The 15,136-nt window shown below is 37.2% G+C and overlaps 1 protein-coding gene across 1 annotated transcript in view; it reads right to left on the reverse strand.

Annotated features, from left to right (window-relative positions):
• LOC145979789 (arylsulfatase B-like) overlaps nucleotides 1-15,136 on the reverse strand; it is a 53,306-nt gene that overhangs the window by 15,944 nt on the left and 22,226 nt on the right. The window contains exon 8 of the mRNA XM_083112777.1: nucleotides 354-515. Within this exon, the coding sequence (XP_082968903.1) occupies nucleotides 354-515 (162 nt within the window). The remainder of the gene's footprint in view (nucleotides 1-353; nucleotides 516-15,136) is intronic.

Raw genomic sequence — 15,136 nt, forward strand, 5'->3', positions numbered from 1 at the left:
GGACGAAACAAATGAGAGTCAGATACACAGCATGTTGCCAAACATACTGTAAATCGGGGGAGAAAGAGTTGATCATCGCCCTTACTGGATAAAAGTTGTACAGTAGTACACAAAGCACGGAAAATTAGTGTACAAAACACCCAACTACGGTACAAACAAGCTAATAAAAACAACTGACAAAAACAGAAGTACGCCTGGCAACGTTGACACTCATCGAGGCACATGCCCCGAAGACGACAGATGGGGCTATGTAGGTCAACCACCAGTTGGGCCTGCGATCAGTATAGTAGGTTCCGCTGCTTCAATCTGAAACGAAGTGTTCGGAAGTACTTATTTCACCTGAAGGAACTCACCATTTAACAATTTCCAGTCGCCCACTCTCACTGCACTCACTCCATACACGTCATCAATGTTGAGGAGTATTTCAGTTCTAGGGGAGTCCTCTCCTTCGGATATCATTGGCCACACGTTCATCCCATCAATGGTCTCCGTTATTATTGTTGCAGGATCCTCCCCTGAAAGTACCAAAGAGACTCTGATGATATAAATTTTCGCTAGCTACACAATATACTCAGTGCAGTGGCGTGGCCAGAATTTTCCTGGAAGTGCAGTGGATATTTGCTCACCCCTTGCTTTCAGAGCCACAAATCTTCATCTTAATAATAACAATAGCGATAAATAAAAAAACAACAAAAAGTTCATATAACTAACTAACCAACTCTCTAGCCTTCTTAAACCCGAAGGCTTATGACTGCAGCAACATAAACCTTCCATATGTCCCTATCTTGGGAAAGATCAATCCAATCTTTGCCAACCTTACCGATTTCCTATAGACCCATCTGAACGTTATCCCTCCATCTTCGTCTTGGCCTTCCTACAGGTCTCTTACCATCAGGTTTCCCAACAAGAATTCTGTAAACTCTTCTTTCCTCTCCCATTCGTGCCACATGGCTTGCCAATCTAATTCTTCTTGATTTAATCATTCTAATAATATCTTTTAATGGGAGGAACCAAGTTTCACATCCATATAATACTACACGCAAAATTATTGTTTTGTATATTTTAACTTTTAGTTTCGTAGATATTATACGAAAAGATAAAAGTTTATGAAGAGAAAGTAACATGCATTTCCTGAATTAAGTCTGCTTTTTATTTCCTCTTTTGATTTGTTAGTATCGCTCCTAAGTAAAAAAAAGTTGCTATGCTATACATTAATAAGACTGTGATTACATTGGATCCGGTTTTGGCCGAACTTTTTCACTGGCGTACACGGCAGAACAAACGACACCATGTAAGTAAGTGGGAGCGTTCACACTGGCGTCGTGCTACTCCGGTGTGCACGGCCCAACGAAAGACTACGGACTTTATGTAAGTACAGTGAACGGCAATAAAAATGGGACACTTAGATCCTGAAGTTCCTGCTTCCCTGCAATCCGTTGTGCGTGTTTCCTAACTCTACTGCGATAAGCCAACTTTAATAGCCACTTTTCAATGGAAGTTCTGCTAACGCTGCGGAGTTAGGCAACACACACAGCTTAATGCAGGGAAGCGGGTATTTCGGGATCTATTTGTTCCATTTTTTTTGCTAGTGACTGTACATCAAACCAGTGTTGCACAATTAAAAATCACCCATTAACGACGAATTTCCTGATAACGTTCTTACACACATTACAAAATGTAGAGAAGAGGTTTGGTTTGATTTGGTGTTTTAAGTCCACTTTCTGCACAGTAAGGTTAATAGGGACTGGACCTACAATTTATAGTGGGGTCCGAACCACTATGTGCCTCCTCCGGGTATCGAACCCGGGACCCCTAAATTACAAGGCAACGACGCTACCACTGCGCCATCGGGGAGGCCCTTGTAGAGGGGAGGGTGAGACCGAAAATTAATTGCACCTGAAGAACTAATAAATTCAAGTTCTAAAATAAAGTGTATTATTTCAAATAGAAATTTTAACAAAATTATTACTCTCATTCGCTAAATACTGTTAATTATGTCCGCGTATCTATAACCATTTTTCTCTTTTCACTACATTTCTTTGTTCAAAAATGCATAACAAAACTAAATAATATATTAATTATTTCAAGAGGAAGAAATTGTTGAACTATACAATTACCCCTATAGTAGTTATGTTCCCGGATATAGTCCGATAAATCAATTGATTGGAAAAGATCGATGAAAGATCAATTGATGATAAAGGGCAGTGGACAAGCAAGCATTGTTTGGGTTTTGGAGGAAGGCCAGAAATGGGCAGGGTTTGAGATATGGGTGAGAGATTTGATTGGTTGTTTGGATGAGGAGATGATGACGTCATAGGTGTTTTGAGTTTTGATTGGTTGAAGAGTTTTTTGACCCCGGAACGGGAAATTCCCGAGCTTGATTTCAACAGGAAATTACTGAGTCAGTTGAATGATGATTAAAATGTTGTCTGAGAAAGGTGAAAGGTTATAGATAAGAGGTTGAGGTTTAGAAAATGTTGTGTGAATCACGTGAAAATCACGTGATAGGAAATTGTTGATTCGGGTCGATTCTGAGAATTTCCCGCCAAAATCACGTGAAAGTCACGTGACCGGAAATTCCCGGCTCGGGTTAATGTTCGAGTGAACAAGCAGATATTGATATTATTTGGCAGGGTTCCAAAAATGTGTGGAGTTTGAGATAGAGGTTAAAAGGTTATAGATAATGGATGGGAATGTTTTACTGTTGTTTTTTATTTTATTATGTTTGTTTTTCGGTACAGAGGTTGATTTAGGTTTTCGAATTTAATGACGCATTCAGTATAGAGGTCGACAACCTGTCTTTGAGAAGCCGGGAAAATGTTGCTGACTCATTTGATTCAAAGATCGTTGTATTAATTTAAGAATACAAAAAGTATTTATTTGGACATGTTTAAGGAAAATGACGTAATAGGAAGAAGGGTATATATATGTAGACGGTATAAAAAGAACGAGAGTGTGTCACAATGGCAGAGTATTACATAACGTTTCCGGAGAAAGCTCTGAATTTCTACGAGATAAGTTACGAAGAGTTTTGGGAAGTCATAGAATCCTGCGGCGATATCGATACCGATCGTGAGGCTGTACAGCGAGTGTTGAAACAGTTCCCGTTTATGTACGTAGCACTACGTGAAGCTCCATGGTGCGGATGTTACCTGTTCAATAGATCGGGAGAAGCGGTCCATCATTCCTGCGAGACGTTGAAGGAGATAGTGGAAAGAAAAAAGTTTACGGATGGGAGAACAGGATTTCCCAGTCACAAATGTTCATGTGAACTCATTCAGAGGAAGGATGAAGATGAGGTTGCTGAAGCTTTAAAACAAAGAGTGAAAGAGTGGCTTGCCGTGTTAGTGAACAAAACTATTTTGTGGTGTACTACCTGCAACCGTTCTCTACTACGTAAATTAGAAGGACATCCCTGTTTTCCAGCGGTATCTTCGAATCGTCTTGGTTTTTCCAGAGCCCTGTTCGATAGTGATGTAGAAGATACTGTGCCGGTACCGTTATCACCAATACCTGGAACCCCATCACCTATTGTATCAGATTGTTTTTCTTTGGCTGATTTATGAAAGTGTTCAGTTACCCCTGCTACCGATTTTCGGGGCATTGTAATAACTACCTATCAGTCGATTCTCGATACAAAACTTACGAAAAGTGGCCTGTAGGATTACAACAGACACCTGAAGAGTTAGTGACTGCAGGATGTTACTATTCAGGCCACGGTGATAGAGTACTGTGTTCATATTGTTTTTATGGCTTTTGTGATTGGACACCGGAAGATTGTCCTGTTATAAGACATCTGGCAGCAGTGCCCCATTGTAGTTTTATACAAAGTGTTGCATTACTACATTATAAGGTCGAATGTAAATATTGTGCTAATAGAGAAAAGTCTGCAAAAAAAGTTATCGAAAAAAATGCAGATTCTGTAATGATTTGTAAAATCTGTTTTTTGAATGTTTGCGATATAGTGTTTCTCCCGTGTAGACATTTTGTCAGTTGTCGATCCTGTGCCTCACAACTCGATAAGTGTGCTATATGTCGTGGATCTATTAAAAATACATTGACAGTTTTTACCTGTTGAACAATGGATGTATGTTTTTTGGACGTTCAAGGTTTACGAGGAAAAGACGGTGAATTTGTGTGGAAAGAAGTCGGAATATTGAAGTCTCCTTTTGAATGTACATTTGATTATTTAGTAAAACCTCCATACGGTCTACATTTGTTAAGTGAAAAATATCGTCGTGTGAATTATTGGCTCCGTGCAAACAAACACGGACTCTCCTGGGAAAATGGTTGGGTACCGTATGAGAAGTTAGGAGATCTTTTATATTCTGTACTTGTAAATGAAAATGTGTATGTTAAAGGTACTGAAAAAACTAAATGGTTGGAAAAATGTATCGGAGAAAAACGTATGAGTACGTTAACCGTAGATAATATTGAAGAATTTGGGTGTCCAAAATTGGAGAGTGTGAAACTTTCGGTAGAGAAAAAGAAATGTAGAGAACATAGTGAATCAAAAAATGTGAACAAAACCTGTGCAGTTGAAAATGTTTGGAAAATGTACCATTTCTACTGTAATAGAGAAAAATAAAAAATGTTTAACCTTTTTTCAAATGTTTTATTTACAATTTAATAATATACATATAAAGATATACATTTACAGTAAAAATACATAATGGATAATAAAATTATTTATAATATCAATGAATGTCCAAGATTGTGTTGAAGATATATTTCAATCATCAATTCGTTGTACCAGAGAACGTGAAAATGGCTTATCAGGTTTTCCGGTACTTCTTTTCTTTCTGAAAACATATTCTTTTCGATACAATGCACAAAAGTCTGTATTTGTGGCTGTAATTTATGATAACGTTCGTTCGTTAATTTTCTTAAGGGTGTGAAAAGTTCACAAAAAAATAAATGTAGTTCCGGGGGTGTAAAAATAAAAGCATCCGGTGAGGAATGTTGATACATGGAAATACAACGTTTTCCGAAAAAATTTACAGCACTGACAGTAACATTCCCTGTGACGAGATAATTAAATCGTCGACCTGTTTCGATGTAATCAAGTACATCAGATTTCAAAACACACAATTCTCTAATCTGTGAAGAATTAATTCGTACGGGTAATCTTCCTTGTTGCGAAAACTCCCATACCAGATTGAAAGGTGTTTGTTTTTCGAATCCTACTGCTACATATTTGGTTTTTTCTGTGTTCAGAAAGTATATATTTGCAAGATAAAGATCCAAACAGACATCTATGTTGTGCAGTTCCGAACATTCGGTTTTATTTTGGGAAGAACTGTTTTCTTGACGTATTTTCATGAAATCACAATCCTTTGTCACATCCGGTTCACTCTCGATCGGTTCAGTTTTTATAACAGGAATCTCAATTTTGGTAGGGGGCAGACGTCTACGTTTTCTACATCTAGAAACACCATCCTTATGAGTAATACGGTCTAGAAGCTGATCACGTTTTTCCATTGTAGAATTTTTGACCGGTTCCATGATGTTTTCACTAAAGGTGTCAAGATGATACTGAGAGTGAGCAGAATCATCATACATATTTTATATAGAAATCACCTTATACACTCCCGAACTGGTTTGATGGAACGACACACTTGTGCTCCTTTAGGACACTTTGAATGCGGTAAACATTTGAAGATCTGACGAAAACGGTGTAAAATATATTCATCTTTACTGACACCCGGTGGGAATATCCGGATGAAATCCCTGGTTGTGACGTGATGTGCTTTATAATAAGCATATACACAACAGTAATGTCCGCAAGTTGTAGCAAATATTCCTTGTAAGGGGGTATTATTGTGAGTCCAGATAGAGGAATGACGGTTCAAGAATGTTATGAATTCTGGGTAATAGGGGTGGAAACCGTATGAATCAAAATATTCTGCCTTATTGTTTTTGTCGAAATAGAAAGCAACCCAGTGTGTTCCTTCGGAATCGGAAGTATCCGTGTTTGCGATTATCAAAGCAGGGGTGGAGAACGTTCGAGGCAGAAGATCTCTCGGGTAAACACCACAAAAAATTGTTTTGGTGGAACAGTTGTGAGATAAAATATGTCTGATCTGTGATGTGTTCATGTCGGATACGTTTATAATAAAGTACACAAACACGGTAGTCTTTTTCTATTACGATACAGGTAGGTTTCTGTGGCAGAAAACAGGAACACATCAAATTTATAGAGTAAAATTGTTATGTTTATTAGTGAAGGATAACACCTCTGTCTTTTGTCACATCCAAGGCCACTTCGAATTCAGCATAGAGAAGACAGGTAACATTTTCCGACAGTTGTGGAGAAAACTGCATTTCTACTCCTAAGGTACCTTGTTCCTGTAGACTCATGTGTGTATCGTTTCCTGAAAAATCTGGTGTAATGTCGTAAATCAGAAAAAATGATCCGTTTTCAAACATCTTCCTTGTTATCTGATGTCCATAATTATTGTGATGGATACCTGTGCCGGAAAAGAGAGTTTGGTAGGCACGTGTTACTAAACCGCCATTTCCTCCTGTACTGATTCGTAAAGGTTCAGAAGGTGTGAGCTCTCCATTTTTTACAAGATGGAAAGAAGATAGGTTAAAACTTCTAAAGTCGAACGGATTTTTTTTACTGTCTCCGAGAAAGCTGGCGGTGGATACCATAGTAAAAAGAATAACATTCGGAAAAGGTCCTTGAAAAGCATTGTCGATAGAAATCTGTTGCGTTCCTGCAACGTAAGAGTATGCCTTGATAATACTTCTTGTGAACGGATAATGTGCAGGAGCGTAAGAAAGTGCTCTGTCTATAGCCAAACTGGTGCTAGGAGTAGGAATGACGTGATTTATTTCGAGAGCAGCTTTTAAAATTTTTATTTGTACGCTAGGTGAATCTTGATCTCCCCAGATATAAAAAGCATCACGTGACTTGATAAGTTCGATACGTACTTCCACACCATTGAGTAGATATTTAGGCTGATTGAAAAAATCTATGTGGAGTTTTCCCATAAGTTCCATTTCGGCTGTTACTTCCATAGGATTTCCTGATGACGGAACGTACTGGAAAATTTTTTTTCGGGTGGTGAAACCTTCGTTATTGGTTGTGATTTTATCTTGGTTTCCAGGTGTGTCCAGGTACCATAAAGCATTAGTAAGATGTGTATTTGCAGCATCAGTACCGTAATTGAGAAGTACCTCAAAAATCGATTTGTATGCATAATTGTTGTCAGCATTTGTTACAGATATACCGTTGATAGCAACGTTACATTGTGAAAATATAGTATTGAGGAGATAATTTACTACCCCACAATTTTTTGTGGTTGTATTATCGGTCGGCAAAGCACTCATACGACTCCCATCTTGTTTGACCATCTCCACCTGTAAACGAAGATAAACAGATGCAAGATCCAGAAAATCTGTTGTTGTTGCAGGTATGAGAAATGGTATCACGTTCTGGTTATCGATGGATGCAATAGGTTTGTAGGTAACAGTGTAGGTTTTTTCGACATTTTGTTGAATAGGTTTTTTCCGAAAAAGATCGAACTGTGAAGTCATACACGTGTTGTCCTGCATCATTGTGTAAAAATATTTTTGACTTTGATAGTCTGTTTGATTTTTCTGATCCTCGAGGTTCTAACACGGGTACCTGAATGTTTTAACATCGAATGAGTATTTTTTCTTGTAATTCTTCTTCTTATACCCGAACCTGTCAGAGAATCGATTTTTTATCGGACAGTAGAGTTCTCATCCGACTTCTATCTTGTTTAATCATCTTCAACTGTAAACGAAGATAGACAGGTTCGAGAAACGAAGTTACATTCTGGTTATCGAAGGAAGCAATAGGTTTGTACGGAATAGTATGTTTTTTCTGAAAAAGGTCGAACTGTGAAATTACCCAGGTGCTGTTCTGTATCATGATGTAAAAATATCTCTGACTTTGATATTTTGTCTGATTTTTCTTTTACGTGTTTTCCTAGATTTCGATGATGTTTTTCGACGTTTTACGGATGTACGTTTTTTCTTGATTCTCGAGGTTCTAGCACGGGTACCTGAACGTTTTAACACCGAATGGGTATTTTTTCTTGCAATTCTTCTTCTTATACCCGAACCCGTCAGAGAATCGATTTTTTGTTGTGCTCTAGTTTTAAGATTCTGACCAGCTTCACGTATTCGCTGACGAACAATAGTTTTCGGGGTTTGCTGACTTGTTGCAATATCTGTAACAATATTAGCACCAGTTTTTAAAGCTTCTTTTCCGATAGCTTTTGCACCACTCCAGAGAAGAGGTTTCACCATTCTGAAAAGTCCAGCAAAAAGAGAACCTAATCCTCTTCCTTTCTGAATTCTGTTAGAACGAAAAATGGGTCCGATTCCTCCATGTATTTGGGTTGTGTAATATTCTGCTTGCGAATTCATGATGACTCATTCGTTTACCAATATAGACTGAGAAAATAGTGTTATGTCGGTTTTTTAAAAGGATTTTGTTTTTTTACGAAAATGTAAAACAGCGATAGTAGGAACGGAACCGTTTCTTAAAGGTAAAAAGTTTCCTTTTTGATCGTTCAAAGTAATTTCTATTGTTTCAAAAGAACTTTTATCCAGAGAAACATAGTGAATCGGATTGAATGTGTGATGAGCTACAGGTATCGTACATGTGGTATCTACTTCTGAACATTGTTTTCGAGTAAGACGTAAAAGACGTATCATTTCTTCACCGACCAACTGTTGTTTTACAATATCTGAATATACAAATATGTAAGGATTTTTATCGACAACGTTATTAGATATTACGTGCGAAGAGTAGATAGATTTTAATATATCATATCGAAATTTAGCATAGTCGTCTGTTAAATCTATCGGTGTTATTCTATTGTCTACAGAGGCATCGGGTTCAGGGTCGAGCATTCCTGTTTCGGACAAGTGTTTATATACGGCAGCTTTAAAATAGAATCGAAGATGAGTAGGAATAGCTACATTTGCAGGGTTGGTTTTCAGGAAAAAAATAAGATCATCTATTGTATAAGTAGCTGCAGGAAAATAAAACGGTTGATCGTTAATATATAGTGTGTTATCTGTAGAAACAGATGACTCGAATGAACTCCATTGCGGGTCAGCCAGAAGATGCCAGAATTTGTAAAGCACAGATTTTCGTATTTCTCGATTATCGGGAAGGGAAGTTACGATCGACGAAATCAAGTCGTCAACATTTGTGTATGTTCGAACAGGAAATGTTAGTTGTCCTGAATCTGTTTCCAGAACGTTATCATAAAGAGTTGAATGACATAATTCTGCTAAACCGACTTCCCACAAATCTGGAGGCAGATCGATACGTTTTGCCAATTTTACAGTAAAATGAGTTAATGTGTTGTTTGAAAAATATTTTTCTGATGAAGACGATGGGAGGTAGATGTAGAAATTATCATCCATTCTGACTGAACAAGAAGAACTCACTGATTCGAAATGGTGATATATTTCGATATATATTGAGGTTTAGTTGTCTGCTATCGGTTTCAGCGATGATGCCTTTATCCATGAATCAAAACTGGAGGGATAACCCAGCCAACGAACAAGATATTCTAAATTTTTACCTTTACCTCGTGTTTTTAAAATTTTATCAATTTTATACTCTTCGTCAGGATTCGAATATACTTTCTGAACCTCCTGTTTGTAAAATGTTCCTTTTACAGGTTCACCATTTAAGTCGTCCATATGTAAACAGGTACCGGCTGCCGTTGAACGACGGAATGAATCTTAAAAAGTTCTCGTGACCACGATTGTTCGTATCCTTTTTCGAAATGTCCTTTAACAACAGAAATTCGCACAATGTCCCCAACTTTCAAATCTGAAATTGTGTGTGAGATACGGTTGTTGTGTCTATTGAGATGTTTCCACACTGTGTAAACATTAGTTTCGTTTACATCTTGAGGTGCCATTCCTATGGAACGATGGATCGCAGTATTGTAACCTTCAAGAAGTTGAGGTAAAATATCTATGTAACGTCTTGTCTGTTTTGCTGTAAAATATTTCCACATTCGTTCTTTTAACGTTCGGTTAAAACGTTCCACTATACTTGCTTTTACAGGGTGGTTAATTGCGATCGAAAAGTCTACTTGTTCATTTTTCAGAAAATTCTGGAACACAGAATTCGTAAATTCTGTTCCTTGATCTGTCTGTAATGTGGCAGGTTTTCTTTTGCTTTGTTCAAAAATGGTTCTGAGAGCTTCGGTTACAGAATTACTTGTTTTATTTTTTAGGGGTAATGCATAAGCATATTTTGAAAATACATCGATCACTGTTAGGAGATATTTAAATCCGTCGTTATGTTTTTGTATCGATGTCATATCGTTAAGATCGGCTTCCCAGAGCATATCTATGTTCCATACATTGTAATGGTTTCGAGGAAACCTTTTTCGTGCATTTTTGTGGAGAGTGTATGTTTCCTGGTGCATTAACCAATTTTTTACTGTATCACGAGATATATTCCTATCTCGTACAGCTTTCCATAAACGATCCACAGATGAAAATGAGGCTCTGTGTTGAGGATCGTAATATATTCTAGCAAGAATTTTATCATGTTTTACTTTAGGGACTCCCATGATTGGTCTCTCTGTCTACGACTTTTTCTTAAAGGAACGAGTTTGTATGCATCAGGTGTTCTCAAAAATGGTGAAGTTTTTCTGGAAACACGTAAGACAACATTTTTCTTCTTTTTTTTCGCAGGTTTTCGTTTACGAGACGGACCAGGAACCCCCGTTGGTGATGATGACGATGAAAAATTTAAAGATCTCGGTTCCGGAAGCGTTTTTTCCTGATCTTTTTCGATTAGACGTTGGGCTATAGATTGATACTCATCAATAATATTTTCTAACTGCTGTCTTGTATTACGTGGTAATGTTTCTACCAGGTTTGGAGGAAAATATGTTGATCCTGGTGAAATACTAGAATCACCATTATCCTGGATAATAGGAATCTCTAATGGTTCTTTCGATTTTCGACTCAACCATAAATACTCATCCAATTCTTTTCTATAAAGACGCCATTTTTGGTCATCTGGTATATTTTTCATTTTAAAAATTTCGTTCATTTTTTTATCCAGAACAGATAATTTTTGATTTATAGACTGTTCGGAACCGCGAATACGTGTCAATTGTTCTGGTGAAAGAACAATCATTTTTTTGTAAACAGGTGTCATTTTTAATGTGGAATGAGAGTTCCGAGAAGACCTGATAATAGAGATCCTAAAAGTAGGGGTAGAAACCCTCCTTTTTGAACAAGAATTTTTCTTCGTTTCTCGATATTTACTTTAGGTTTTACAAGTCTACGTAAAACAGTTTTGTAAGGTGTTAGACGATTCTTTACAGACGGACGAAGTTTTATATTGCCTTTTAAAACATTCAGACAACATTCACTGATAAAACGGATTGTTTTTTTGGGAGCACTTTTCAATAATGTTTTACGAACTTTTGTTGGGGAATTTTTCAATATGTGCAAAAAAGGTGAATGTGTTTTAAAAGAAATATTCTGTTTAGAACGTAAGTTGGTACGTCTCTTCCTCGTTTTCTTCATCTCGAGGTTTCAGGCATTCCTGAGGAAGATATATGATCTGTATTAATGAATGATCTGTATTAAAAATATCTGTTTGATAACGTAAAGGATCCGGTGTTGACTGGGAAAGATCAATATACAAATAACTGTGAGGTTCTATTGTTGCATCTATATATATTTTTTCAAGTTCCTTCATGCGATGAGGTTGAAGTTGTCGTGCAAAAACAGTAAATTGGTTCATATCTCGTGGATTTTTAAATATAACAAAATGTTTTACGTTCAAAGAAATATCTCTACAATTTTTTCCTTGGTGAAAAAGATTCTGTGTTATAAAAACAACTGAAATATTTTTGTGGTGACTACCTTTCGTAAAAAGATCTGCAACTTTTTCTCCTTCAGCAACCATCATAAGATCATCTAGCACTATAAGGGTAGGAGTTTTTCCGTTCCATGATTGCCAATTAACAATTCCTTTATGATATTCCACATCACCAATATTTTTTGGGATACTATTTTCCTGATCGTAACACCACACTATTTTTTTAACAGTTTTTTCGACAAAAGAAAAAATAGAATTGACAAGTTTTGTTACAAAAGTAGTTTTTCCACTTCCTGATGCTCCACAAACCATCATTGTAAACGGATGGATAAGTTTAGGAAACATTTTATATTAAGCAAAAATTTTACAGATTTGTATCCAGGAACTTGAAAGAAAATGACGGTTTACCAGACTATTACTACATTTTATATTTATTTTGTACAAGATTATATAATACAAGTATACAATATAAAAAATACTGAAACAAAATTTGAACTTTGGACCTAAAACCTATTACAATACCTATTACAGATTAGGATTACAGACATATTTATAACCTAATCTGTACGGTATCCGAAAGGAAATGATAAATGTCGGTGGTCAAAAAAACGTTTCATTAATACTGGCTGAAACAATTTCTTTTCATTTGTACTGATAACTTGAAACTGTTTTGTTCTTCTAATTCTAAAGATATTTTCTACTGTAACGTCAGATTTTTCATTGTTCATCATATCACACATAGTATCAAAGTTGACCAATTTTGATGTGGAAGTGTTTAAAGTGATCCCTTTAACTTTACAGATATATTGGGGTTCAGAAAGAGGTTTTTTAATTTTCATACTGTAACTTTTTGGTCCTGTTGAGACAAACTCTTCACAAATTGCATCGGGACCGAAATCACTTAATTCATCGGTGAGATCCCCTAATTTATCACCTGTTCGGGGATGATATTCCATTTCAGGACTATCTATGTAAATCACCGAATCTGTGTCACAATAACATACCCTGTCATCCAATTTTTCAAGAAGTTCATACAGTTTCAAACGAGCATGACATGTCGTAAAAGCTGCAATAGGAACGTTTACTTTTCTGTTCAGGGTGATTGCCTCTTCAACATATTTCCAGTTTACTATAACAGTATCCTGATTGATAAATATAACTCCTCCGATAATTATATTAGGATCGGTCATTTTATCGAGGAAATCTTTCGACTCCTTGATAATAGATGTTTGGGAAAGGTTATCTCGTTGACAAATTTGCCCCATAAAGAATTAAGACAAAGTTTAGCCAAAGTACGTTTTCCAGGATTGATCTCAATATTGTCTTCCTCCAATAGAATCCCCTCTTTATCAAAGTAGTCCTGTAGGTATTTTTCTTTATCCATTCTGTTTTGACACCAAGTAGGCCACCCAGAGGGTGTCTATGTTATATACCTCAGCATCACAATACTGATTCTAACGGTTTTACTGTCTGATTTATAGGTTTCCAGGAAATAAGTAACAATCTTTCCGGTATCTACGACCCCTTTTGATTTAATGATTTATCTAACGGTTTCCTGGTTGTATTGTAAACTTTCTAGAAATGTGTAACGGTTTCCTGGTTCTTATCTATAAACAAGGTAAAAGTCTTCGATAATGAAAAGAATTTCTAATAAATAGAACAACAATTGTAGAGGTCGAATTGCCTGATAACCTAAAACTTGGCAAAATTTCAGAAAACCTAAACATTTCAAAGGGACATAGTCGTGTTGCTGATTGAGTTAGCCTGAAAACCGTTACAGATTCGGAATCTGCACATCGAGACCTTTTAGTAGAGTGGTCGGAAGGGGAGTCTTCGATTGGTAATAAAGGAAGTAGGAAACTGTTGATCCTAGAATGATGAAACCTTTTCCAATAGAAAGAGGACTTCATTCCGAGTTCAACGACCTATCGATCATCCTTCTATCTCAATTAGGCACGGAGATATAACGATTTGGAAATTTGCCAAAAATTAAAAAAAAAAGTTCAAAAAAAAAAGTTCAAAAAAAAGAAAAAAGTTAAAAAAAGTTAAAAAAAATCAAAGTTTGGGGTCAAAGGTCATTCACCATTTTTCAAGGGCCCGGGCCGGCCCTGGTTTTAACATACAGTAATAACTTCACCAAACGTTATTCATCATTTCCTAGGGGCTCGGGCTGGCCCTGGTTTTCGATATACATACAGAAATAACGTTACGATGGTTATTCACCATTTTTCAAGGGGCCCGGGCCGGCCCTGGTTTTAACATACAGTAATAACTTCACCAAACGTTATTCATCATTTCCTAGGGGCCCGGGCTGGCCCTGGTTTTCGATATACATACAGAAATAACGTTACGATGGTTATTCACCATTTTTCAAGGGGCCCGGGCCGGCCCTGGTTTTAACATACAGTAATAACTTCACCAAACGTTATTCATCATTTCCTAGGGGCCCGGGCTGGCCCTGGTTTTCGATATACATACAGAAATAACGTTACGATGGTTATTCACCATTTTTCAAGGGGCCCGGGCCGGCCCTGGTTTTAACATACAGTAATAACTTCACCAAACGTTATTCATCATTTCCTAGGGGCCCGGGCTGGCCCTGGTTTTCGATATACATACAGAAATAACGTTACGATGGTTATTCACCATTTTTCAAGGGGCCCGGGCCGGCCCTGGTTTTAACATACAGTAATAACTTCACCAAACGTTATTCATCATTTCCTAGGGCCCGGGCTGGCCCTGGTTTTCAACTTGCAGTGAAAACTTCACCAATCGTTATTCATCATTTCCTAGGGGGCCCGGGCCGGCCCTGGTTTTCGATATACATACAGAAATAACATTACGATGGTTATTAACCATTTTCCAAAGGGTCCGGACCGGCCCTGGTTTTCAACATGCAGTGATAACTTCACCAATCGTTATTCATCATTTCCTAGGGGTCCGGGCCGGCCCTGGTTTTCGATATACATACAGAAATAACGTTACGATGGCTATTCACCATTTCCTAAGGGTCCGGACCGGCCCTGGTTTTAACATGCAGTGATAACTTCAGGAATCGTTATTCATCATTTCCTAGGGGGCCCGGGCCGGCCCTGGTTTTCAATAAACATCATTTGACACAAAACCCGGTTCCATATTTTTAAAATGTCTGTTCTGTGTAGTTTCGTAAAAGAGCGACCGCAAATAACCTCCTTAGGGTTTATTCTTCTTGTAAACCTTTAACCCTCATCTCAAAACTGTTGATTACAATTTCATCCTTAACTTTTAAACATTACTACGTCT

The sequence above is a fragment of the Lepisma saccharinum genome, chromosome 26 (genome assembly GCF_977018435.1).
Source record: "Lepisma saccharinum chromosome 26, izLepSacc3.1, whole genome shotgun sequence".
NCBI lineage: Eukaryota > Metazoa > Arthropoda > Insecta > Zygentoma > Lepismatidae > Lepisma > Lepisma saccharinum.